The 12,128-nt window shown below is 38.4% G+C and overlaps 1 protein-coding gene across 20 annotated transcripts in view; it reads right to left on the bottom strand.

The window, feature by feature from the left end:
* The window catches only part of TCF4 (transcription factor 4), a 355,534-nt gene that overhangs the window by 127,297 nt on the left and 216,109 nt on the right, over positions 1-12,128 (bottom strand). For 14 of the 20 annotated variants that reach the window (XM_059895588.1, XM_059895581.1, XM_059895582.1 and 11 more), the window contains 2 exons: positions 932-1,061; positions 395-444 (listed from right to left, as the gene is read on the bottom strand). The exons of 2 other annotated variants lie outside the window; for them this stretch is intronic. In XM_059895588.1, coding sequence (XP_059751571.1) covers positions 395-444; positions 932-1,061 — 180 coding nt within the window. The remainder of the gene's footprint in view (positions 1-394; positions 445-931; positions 1,062-12,128) is intronic. 4 more of the 20 variants (XM_059895586.1, XM_059895583.1, XM_059895598.1 and 1 more) reach the window with 1 other exon arrangement.

The following is a 12,128-nucleotide window of genomic DNA, read 5'->3' on the forward strand; positions in this document are numbered from 1 at the left end:
TTTTCCTAAATCCTCTCCACAAATCTCCTTTCGCATGCAAATCCATAAATCATCATAATACCGACAAAGAATTTAACCAACACGTGAAACTAATACTCATTCTCCTGAAAGCTCTGTGCAGGTAAAACTCCTCGAACTTCAGGCACCTTTTCAAGGCTCTCTTCAGAGCTTAACCAGCTGAATATCAACACACCCACCCGGTCTTCCAGGATATGCAATGAATCACTCCAACGTGGGTCAGGTGGCTGGAGGTGCAGGGCATTCCCACCTCGGCCACATTCTAGATAAACACACCGCTCTGGCGGATGGAACCTCATTTACTCCTATCTCCTTGGCATCAATACAAAGCAGAACAAAATAAACAGTATACAAAGCAGAAACAAGCAGTACTTACTGAAGATGGCAAACCTGGAGGAACTTTTCGAACTTTCTTTGTCTGAACCTCTGAAAGAAAATGAGGATGTTGTGAGGCCCCCTGCATGCCCATTCTCCTAACTAAAAGAGATTCTACCACGAAGCCATTTAGATCCGACCAGATTTTCTCAAATCGTGACTTTAGCAAAATGTCGGTACCGCTATCATCTTTTCTTCTGGCAGAAATCAAATCCTGCCTCTTTCATAAAAATGAAGAGATTTAACTTTTTAATGCTCTGGTTTTTCAAAGAGGTTCCTTAGATGGGCGGCCAAGAGAAAACAAGAAATAAGCATACACCAAAATAGTTCTCCTGCTACTATAAGTTAACATACCCACCCAACGTATTACTGGGGTGGGGTGGTGAGAGAGTCATGAGCCCGACAGTTGAGCATAATTTTATGGCTTTTTAGGGGTGTGGGGTGAGGACAGTTTGAGAGGATGATATTAAGAAAGAAAGAAAAAGAAGAAAAAGCTACTAATAATCAACTCAGGCATTCAAACAGAGGAATACCTTACCCAGGGCACTACTGTGAAGAGGCCTCCTTCGGGGGTTATTGCTAGAATACTGATAATACTGGGAACCAGGTTTGGTGGGCGAAAGGGTTCCTGGGTTGCCCATATCCATGTCACCTCCAAGGAGACTCTGCTAAAAGGTTAAAAAGGAAAAACAAACATATAAGGTTAAGTTTTTACATTTGCCACCCTCCCCAACTGATTGTTAGTACTTAAACCAATGCAATAAAGGAAACAGCGTCTGCTAAGCTTGAAACAATTAAAACCCAACATGACAGAAAGCGAAAGAAAAGCCCTCTAAGAAGCTATCCCAAAGTTTGTGAATTTTTAGTTCTTTACTTTGGAGAGGAAGGTAGGCAGTGATGTTCATTAAATGAGATTTTCATCTTTTAAGACGACTAACATTTTCATCTTATAAGTAAAGGGCATTTATGCAAGGCTAATATTTTCTTTATCTAGAGATAGGCTTATATCTGGGAACTAGTCATGCCCTTCCCTTAACAAGAACCAGGGAGAATCTGATTTTTCGAATGCACACAATTTCCCCCTGCTGCTCACATTGGGGGAGAGTGTAGATGCTCATTTCAGCTGGGAACTCTGCCTCTCTGCATGACCCTCCACGAATTCACACAGCACCCCCAGAACAGAAAATGCCAACTGAACCAGGAGGAAATTCAAATCCTCAAACTGACTCCCAAAATTATAGAAATAGTAGGCATTCTAAGCTAACAGGAACACATTAAAGGACTTCAGAATGCCCTCTTGAGGACTATCAGAAACTAAAACACATCCCCACAAATGAAACATTTACCTGAACACTAGAAAACTTTCCCAAATATCACTAACTTATCATGCGTGACAAATCACTGAACTTTCGAAAATGATGACATACGAAAAATTATATAATAATATCACAGTCTCTAAAAGCTACACAGAAACTTACCCATAATATATAAATCGCCTGATTATACTCTGCATTGAACACATTGTTCTTTTAATTATTCTGATATGCAAGAAAACCAGTGTAGATACTACCATTTATATTCAGAACAAATTTACTATTTAATAAAGAAATTTTAAAATTAAGTACTAAAAATCTAACTTTATCGTTACTTGTAATCAACTTTTACTGACTGAACTAATTACTGTCCTTGATAAAGTACAGAATGTGTTTTCCCTAATCTAAATTCTAATCACCATGTCACTCACAACAGACTTAGGGATGCTTCACTAACACACTATTCACATGCAAAATACTCTAAATAGGCCAATTATGACTCTGCCCCTGTTCCCTGGTTAACCCGCTGAGAACTGAAAAATTTCACAAGGCAGTCACCAACTAAAACAAAGGGTCCTTGTTTTAAATTAAGACAGTCTTTTTGATTCCTAAATAGCTCAACAAAGTGGCATGTCTTCTAGTGAAAGCAGTTGGTCAAATATGACCCATAAGCTGGAAAATCAAAAATTCAAACCTCCCCTTTCCACCGCCATATAGCTAAATATCATAAAGAGAACCTCTCTATTCCGAGGGGTTTTTGTGAGGGCTGGATGAGTCATATATAAAGGACTAATCAGCTACTGACAAGCTTGCCTTCACAGCTTCCAGTTTAAGACTTTTCCAAGGGACACATAATAAACATTACTTTAAAATAAAACTTCGAGGATGAGATTTTAGGATGGAAGGACATTTTGAGTATCAACTCATTTCGAATATCTTAATATTTACCAAATACCTGATACAACCAGATCATTTACCAGACAAAAATCTGACATCCGAATATTCAATTACTGCCTCTTCCGAATTTAGGAAAGATAACAAAATGCAAGGCAATGACAAACTAAAATAGAGAGTTCTTTAAAATAGTTCTCTATAAATCAGGAATCCAACAGTATAACATCAAATGATTTCTTTATCACTCTAGGAGTGGCATTTAAAAATTTTAGAATCTCAACCTGAAATTTCGCTCTTGGTAAATCTTACTGACAGTCTGTTTACTTAAGTCCAAGTTTTCTTTGCAATTTCCATCAATAAAGCCATGAATGATTTAAATCACAACCTCTTTACAGTTTGGGAAATCTACAAATGAGCCTTCATTTCATTGGAAAGAGGAGTTTGAAAATGATATTATTGATAACTCCGTAGTTTAGACATTACCCCTGTTTCTGCAATTTTCTTTTTCTAAAATTATACAAAATATTCCAAAAAGGGCTGAGCGGATAGGTCGAAGTGCTTGCCTGTCTTTTTAATGAGCTTAACCATTGCTTAATTCTTGTTGGTCCTGGTGGCAAAGGTTTTCCCTCCCAAGAAAGTAGATGCATTCAATAGGTCAACATAAAAACAAACAGGCTTGCTGTACTGTGTTTGAGCAGCGTTCACAATAGAGCTGTGAAAAATATAAAATGATAACTAGATAGCTAACTGGCTGTGGCTGACCTTATTGCTGTTAATTTTAAAGAAAGTCATTTCATGGGCCAGTTGTAAATAAATCACGCATCCAACTCTTACATGACATGAACTATGTATAGTGACACAGGACTCAAAGCAGATAGCACTTACAAACATGTAGTGGCTTGCGCTGATCTTTCTTTCTTTTGTTTTTTTTTTTTTAGATCTGTTTGTTCCTTTTTCTCTTTTACTCAGACAATAGAATCATTCTTCTAAAGCATACCAAAATAAGCATTTCCTCACACTTAAGGGAGGCTCTAATCACCCCCCTAGGGAAAATGAAGATAAAAATATATGAGTTCCTATTGTAGAATACATTTGTAAATGAACAATGACCATTTACTATTGTCTGGCCTTTACATCACGCACTTAACTCTCTTCAGCTATGAGAAAGATAAAAAAAATTTTTCCACTGGCTGAAAACCTGAGTTTATGAATTTTAAAAAGTTAATGCCATTCAATTTACTAAGGTAAATTAAATATTGCACAAAATAGATATGGCATTCATTTATATACGAATTTACCTACATGTATATATACATATTTATATGCACACGTATATATGTATATACATATATACATACATATCTGAAGACAAATTTATACTTAGTAAAAGTTAAGTGCAAAAGCTAAAGTCTACTTTCAAAATGGGCAACTTTGCCTTAAATAGGATTATAAAGGTTTTCGGGTTTTCACATTGTGCAAGCTCATGCTCTGCGGTTATGCTGGGTCCCAGTAGAGAGCTGCCTTAGTCTGCCAGGAAACACTGGAAGCAAGATGTGGCATCTCGCAGAGCTAACCTGTAAATCTTAAAGCCAGAGTTTAGCATTTTGTTTAACTGCCTGCAACGTGATGCGCCGATCTCTTCCCCTTATTCGCTCCTTATTTTCTTCCAAAGACCAACCATTGTGACTTAAAATACCCTAACCAAAGAATAAAATATACTGACTTTGTCAACTCGATTTAAACATTTGGGGGTCCACCCTCTGCAATCAATTCTTCAGCAAAGGCCCAGTCCCAACATAGCCACTCAAATGCCAAATGCAGCCATTCTGTAAGGGGCCCTTTCAATGAAACGTTTTGTTTCACATCAGATCTGGGTCTCAGACTATCTTTCTAACACATTCTCAACGCTGCTCCCTATTGCTTTTGTGGGGAGCTTTTTGAACATCCTTGATCAACCATCAAACTTTACTTATGCAACCAAGAATGCAAACCATGAATTAAACTTGGGTAACAGAAAAGCAGCATCTCTCTCAAATTAGATTTATAACTGAATGGTAATCAAAAATAGAACTAACTGCTTCAAGCTTAAATGATCAACTTTTTTCTTGTTAAACTAAAATCATCTTGCGCTGAACTATTATTTCATTTCAGTCAGCACTTTAAATGTAATGGGTGGGTGGTACATTTCTAAAAAGGAAGATTATATTTACCCTTAATTACAGATATGAGTGAGATCAGAATACGATGAATGCTGCTTTTTGGCTTATAATTAATTCACCTAATAGGTGGATGACCTTGAATTTCAGAGTTGGAATCTGGGAGAGAGAAAAAAAAAAAAAAGAAGTCCGGGGCGGGCGGGGGGGTGGGGAATCTCTGGGGAAAATCAAATGTGACCCTGGTTTCTTAGGGTTTTCTCTGATTTTGCGTCACTCCCATTACGTTGTGATCCGATATCAGACACAACATCTTGGGGGGGATGTTGGAGAACAGAAAAGCAGTCTCAGATGAAACCAGATTAAGCTCCTTTTCTGAACTATTGCCAAATGCTTGTGAGTCTAATTCATGTTTGGGTATTCTAGTACTCACACAGCTGCAATTCCATTCTTTCATCACAAACCTAAGTAATGTATAGTGGCTTTGTATAGCGAACTGACTCTTTATAGCCAGGAATTTTACAAGGTTTTCTGTTAATATGGAAATAAAATTCTGAACCACTCTAAAACTTACAAACGCAGGATATATGTAGAGCGATCTAATAGACTGCAGTGCCAAATGCAAAATATACATTGAGAAAAATTATAAATTAGATTTGTTTAAAAAACTTAATTCACAACCGAGGTCATTTTTACATAGTTAATTCTGCACAGAATTGGGTTTTCAAAGACACTGCTGAATAAGATTCCTAACAGCCATGGGGAAGTTTTTGCAAATCCCTGTCGAAAAGCTGCTGCTGAATTTGCCATTTTGACCACAGAAGGGCCATTGCTGACTTACTATAGTAGCAGGAGGGGGTGATAATTTTGCTGCTGTTGGCACTTACTCTGCAACCCAGAAGATATCTCGCACCAAAGGGCAATGAAGAACACAGTATTTCCACCTGTCCGCTTTTGAACTTCAAAGCTCAGAACTGAAGGTCAGTCTCTGGACACTCTTTATTCCTGATACCTGAAGGTCCAGGAATATACCTTTATAGTTTATTTTGATTTGGTCTTATGCTTCAACAAAAGAGGACTCGGGAAACTTAGAAAGATAAGATGGCAAGGAGAACTTTCGTAATCAGGGACTTAAAAGATTGCTGTTATACTGGAGAGAAATGCAAATTATTGAAATTATCCTTTAGCAACGAATTTTCTTTTAAGGACTTTGGTCAACGTCTGTCATTTCTACTTTAAAAGTATAATGCGAATTGTAACAAGTCAGAAGTTGAATCCAAACCTTTTAAGGTAAGATGGAGAGCTTTGAGGTCGGACAGAAAGGTCGAACTCTAGCTCAGAGGCATACGAGAAATGTGAGTGGCAGTTGGTTATGCAATTGCTCTAAACCATATTTTCCTCCTCTGTAAGAAGGGAATAAGAAAAGCTCTATCACAGAGTTATCAGGAGCAGATGAAACAACACATGTACAATGTCCAGCAGAGCTGGAGCCCAGCACACACTGTCCTTCCTCCAATTCGTGGCCCCATATTATGATCCGCTGATTATTATTTAAAAGATTCCTCAAAAGTTGTGAATGTCAGTTAGATCCCCTACACCACCTTCAAATGAAAAGTATATACTGAGATAATAATTTTGAAAAGTCACTAGGAAAGAACTGAAAAAGAGTTAAATATGGCAGTCTATATAAACAGTGGTGACAGTCCTCATGGCCTAGAGCTACACTGGCAAGAAGAAATGGCTAGTTTTCTTCCATGCTTAATAAAAAACTGGCCAACAATCAATCTCTGTAATTTCAGCTTAAGTGGCCATTTTCCTGGAAGTGCCACAAGGATTACATCAACGGCTCATTTCATTTTGCTCTTTTGCAAGCATGAGCAAACTGCTACGGTTAATTCAACTATACGTGAGATCAAAACTAGTCACAGTTAACCGACTGGGTATGCAAAAATAAGAAATGCATTATATTTGATAGAATTTGATCAATCATGTGATGTTAAATAAATTCAAATTCTTACTACTACATTAGCCACTGAAAAATGACATCAAATAAAGTTCAATTTTGTTTTTCCCTTTGCAAGGCCAATTATAGGCACTGAATGGCCATTATGTGGTATTTTTCAAGTACAATTTAAAAAAAAAAACTTTGCTTCCCCCATGACATCACAAAAAATAAATGCACTTCACAGTTTTGGTTGGAAATTCGCATAACTCCTAAAGAATTCAATTGACCTTGAACAAAATTATTCATTTTAGTAGTGATTGTATTTCACCATACATTCAAAAATTCAAATATATTGTCTTTTCCTATGAAGACACACAACACCTTATATTTAAATGTTATAATGTGATGCAAAGGTTGTCATGGTAACTATACTTAATGTATAACACAGTAATAGTCAGGTAAAAACTCATGCATTTTGGTATGGAAATTACAACTGCCCAAGGGTTGACAAGATTTATGCATTCACCTGTTTGACTACCTCTCAAATTAAAAAAAAATACATTATTTATTGTATACAATAAAGTGAGGAGGTCTTTCCTTGGTTTCTGAAAATCCATTCTGGAATCCCAGGTCATCTATTACATACTCAAAGAAGGATTGCATTTGTTAGTGAGAAGGTAGAAATTTAGCAAAAAGGAAACACAAAAGCAAAGAGTAACCTACAGCATAAGTGGATTTGAAGAAATCTTATATAAACAATATAGAATTTAAGATAACTACCTGCTTTTCAGTTTATGCACCTTCTCAATTCAGGAAGTTTATTTAATATATAACCTGATAAGTATGCTGTAATCACTACTTGCCTTAAAATGTTTCTCTTCAGCAATTTTGTTCCGAAGTGAAAACAGAACAAATTTGAATAAGACCTGTTAACATACTAGGGAATGAGCACCACTTCTCCTATAAATATAAACATGTGGCTATATTAAATGTGCTGAAAAGTATATTTGGCCAGGTTGCTATTTTAGTAAAATAAAGGAAGAGTGAACTGTCACATGTCATTCTTCTTCATATGGGTGGGAGAGGTTCCACTTCAAGGTTGTTATAAATACCTTTCCCTCTAAGCAAGAATCTATAAAACCCATTTTCATGTAGAGACTCTTTTTCTGGAGGACAGGGGCCAGAATTTCATTCATCCTGCTTACTAACCAGCAACTCAAACAGGTGCTCATATAAAGTCGAAGAGCCAACGGTATGAGATTTACTAAAATAAAGTATCCTGATAAATATCTGAACTTGTACATAAGATGACAGCCTACCGCGTGACATGAGGAAATGGAGGTTATCTGGAGAAGCAGCAAATACATAATGAAATCTTTGAATCATCGTGAAATTAAGTCCGGACTACCCTTCCAGAGCGACACATGGCCTCCTGCTTCAAGAGGTCTGCGCTCAGTGAGCATTAACAGTTTCCCCGCTAAAGTTCTCTTTCAGGAATATGTGGCATGAAGGCCAAATTAGTTTATGTGGTAGTTAACGAGGCAAAGACTTATCCATATCTTAAGTTCCCACTGAGCCTCGCACTGAGATCTGCCATGGCAACAGCTCACTAAATATTGAAATGATACAGAAGAACCGTTGCTATTGATCAAGTTGAGGACTTAAATAACTATTCTGGGTTTTGTTTTGTTGTTTTAGGATAAATCTATTCCATTAGTCATTCCTAGTACTGTTGCTGCTAATAATAATAATAATAATAATAATAATAATAATAATAATAATAACAGTAGTAGTAGTAGAGGGGAGGGAAAAATTAGGAGTTTGTGATTAACAGATACACACTACTATATATAAAATAGATAAACAACAAGGACCTACTCTACAGCACAGGGAACTATATTCAATATCCTGTAATAGCCTGTAATGGAAAAGGATTTGAAAAAGAATATATATATACATATATATATATATCTGAATCACTTTGCTGTACACGTGAAATGAATACAACATTGTAAATCAACTATACTTCACTAAAAAGTTGTTTTGAAAAGAAGGAAAAAAATAATAGTAATAGTAGTAGTAAGAGGATACGGAGGAGGAGGAGGAAATGTGGAATGAGAGGGGTGGTGAGGGTGAAAGGGACAGTAGTAGCAGCTACCGTAACTGAGTGTCTTCCAAGAGCCAGGCACAACCGCAGTTCCTTTACATACGTACTAACAAGGCAGAAGATGGGACCCCAATGGACACACGGGGACATTCAGGGTGGAAACGTGGCCTCATCAATGCCATGTGGCTGGCAAGTGGCAGAGCCAGGACTGGAGTCCAGTTAGGCTTGACATCAAAACCTGTGCTTAGCCTCTACCCCACACACTGCTGCCTCTGTTCTGTGCACTCGGGCCCTCCTGCCCTCACTCCCACCATGAAAAGGAGTCAATCTCTTTCTCTCTCCAGTTCATCTTAACATCAAATCTGATCTCTTAAACTTAGCCCAAAGGCGCTTCTAAACTCAGTCATGCAGGGCAGGCCTGGGTGTGAGTGCCACTTACCCCCTGCATAAGCTTGTACAGTGTGTCTAACCTTGGCAGGCTTCAGGCTCCCTGTCTGAAAAATGTTGGTATTATAATACTACTACCTGTTGTAAGAATTCACTTAGATAATCTAAAGTGCTTAGCAAATTCCTAACACTTCCTGAGCCTTAATTAATTGTATATATACAATTATGTAATATATAAAATATATAAAATATGTATTATATATAAAGTATTTTATATATGAATCCAATATATATTCTATAACATGATTACATTAAGATGGGATATGATATATTATTATATACAAGCAATACACATACATATCATACATACTTGTACAAGGAGGGAGAGGGTGTTCGAGGGTGCCCTCTTGAACAACTGAAATCTCCGTTCTTCTGAGATTGCCCACGGCCCTTGCTTCTCCACTGCCTCTTGTCTTTAACCTTAATTTTAACCTCTTGTCTCTAAACCTTGATTTCCATAGTGTGGTCAATTATCTTCTCTAATGAGGCTCAAATGCTTTTTCTTTCTTGTTATTTCTTTTCCCCAGTCTTCCCTCATTGCAGTCCTCTCCAATTTCAGTCCTGCTCCTTCTAGACTTTTCCTTGCACTTCCTCTGAAAAAATTCACCTGCTGCAACATTACACGTTGAATGACAAGGAAGTATTTACGCATCTGATTTCTCCCTTGTAGTCTGGGGGTTCCTCAAGGGCAGAAAATGAGCCTCAATCATCTTTGTATTTCTGGCCTCTAGTACAATACGCCCTGGTACATAGTATGTCCTCAGTAAATGCCAACTGGATTAAATAATTAAGTAGTCGATTAATTAACTAGTGAATATGCTTACATGAATGACTTCAAAGGCTCCCGTCATGAAGATAACTTCTCCATCTGTATCCTAGTGAACATATAACTCTTACACCTGCATATTCAGTCCTGTCCTCAACTTTTTTCCTGTGCCTCTGGACTGCTCTTTAAGAGAACCATCGATCTTGTAAGTGCTTCATAAGAAACCTAAAATTTGACCCTTAATACACAAAGGGCTCAACACATCTTTTCCACAGAACTTCTGCTGCTCCCTAATTATTCTCTCAGTCCTTCAAAACATATTTGAAGAGGCAGAATTTGTAAAGTCTATGAAGAATTTAGTTGTATGTTCATCTAAACACATGCATGAAGGTTTACATTTTTTTTTATCTGTGATTGGTTTGGGTGAAAAAATGGCTGGACTTCCCTAAACATGGCGAGTTGTCAGATGGTTGATCCCTAAGAGGCCAGGTTCCAGTGAGAATCTGGAACAGCTCGGGTAATGCAGGCACTACCTGGGAGCTACAGATTCAGTGATGCCACAGGCCTCCAGTAGAAAAGACACTGCGGGAAGAGGAACAAAGACACAGCGAGGAAAAGAGGAATGGATTGTGGAGAGTTTTAAAAGGAACAGTTACTCTGGGGAACAAACATAGGAAACAGGCTGGGAGAACTTAAAACAGCTGGCTGAGAAATTACTCTTCCTGAGTACGCAGCAAGGAAATCTAAACATGTTATTTAGCACTGGGATTCTAATTTCTTGACTACGGATAGTAGGATGGGTCAGACAGGATCAGAAGATAGTAGGTACTCAGTGTAGCTGGTGGAAATGGAAATGACCACAGAAATGGAGACAGAACTAGAGACAGAAATAAGATAATCAAGGCGATGACTTAAGACCTGGGCTTCAACACAAGACAAAGTTTTGGTATATTTCATCATAGGAAGTGACATGACCTAATCTTTCTTAAGACTATCCATGCACAATTTGTCTGAACTCTTCTGATTATGTTAACTTTTCCAGAATGGCACCACTAACTACTAAGAACAATGTTCTAAGATAGAGGTCAGCAAATATATTCTTCTTTTTTTTTTTTCTAAAGTCTTTATTGAATTTGTTCCAATATCCCTTCTGTTTTATGTTTTGGTTTTTTGGCCACGAGGCATGTGGGATCTTAGCTCCCCGACCAGGGATTGAACCCGCACCCTCTGCATTGCAAGCCAAAGTCTTAACCACTGGACGCCAGGGAAGTCCCAGCAAATATATTCTTAAAGGGCCAGGGAGTAAATATTTTAGTCTTTACCAACCATGTGGTCTCTGTCGCAATTACTCATCTCTGCTGTTGTGGTGCCAAACCAGCCACGCATAGTATGTAAATGAACAGGTGAGGCTGTGTTCCAATAAAACTTTATTTGTAAGAATGGGTTGTGGGCTAGATCGGCTCCAGGCCAGCGTTTGCCGATTCCTTTTCTAAGATGCAAGTACAGTGCTTGGATAGGACACATCCTCAAAGCTCAATTATTTTGCCGTGGTAAAAATGTCACGAAATTGTATAGATGCCTGCTTTCCACCTTTCTCTCCTCCTCATCCCAGCCCCACCCAGAATGTTCATATACTGCTGTCAGAATTTAGCTCTCTAAAGCCCAGAGCGCTCCTGTGTTCAAAAAATCCTTCAGAGCTTGCAAATACTCATCCCCTGATCCCCAGCCCACGTCTAATCGAGCCCCAATCTACCTTTCAGGCCTCTCTTCCCTCTTCCACACACTGTGAGCCGCCACTCTTCAGGCACTGGAGATGCAGAATATCCTCATCGCTATCTTCCCCTCAACTCAGCCTATGTACACTGAGAGTCCCATGGCATCTGGGCCTCTCCCCACTGCCCTCTCCTCTCTCCCCATCTCTAGCCACTGCCAGTTCCAGAGCTTCAGGTCTGTTCAAAAATACGGCGGCCTGGCCCTGCCCTGAGCCACACTGCCCCTTCCCCACTTAAACAGCAGCCTGTCTCTCTTTCAAACCTCCATTCAAATCTCACTTGTGCCACAGAATGTTTCTGAGGTGAACTAACCAGTGTTCATTCTTTCAGTTTACTCA

The sequence above is a fragment of the Balaenoptera ricei genome, chromosome 14, assembly GCF_028023285.1.
Source record: "Balaenoptera ricei isolate mBalRic1 chromosome 14, mBalRic1.hap2, whole genome shotgun sequence".
In the NCBI taxonomy this organism is placed as follows: Eukaryota; Metazoa; Chordata; class Mammalia; order Artiodactyla; family Balaenopteridae; genus Balaenoptera; species Balaenoptera ricei.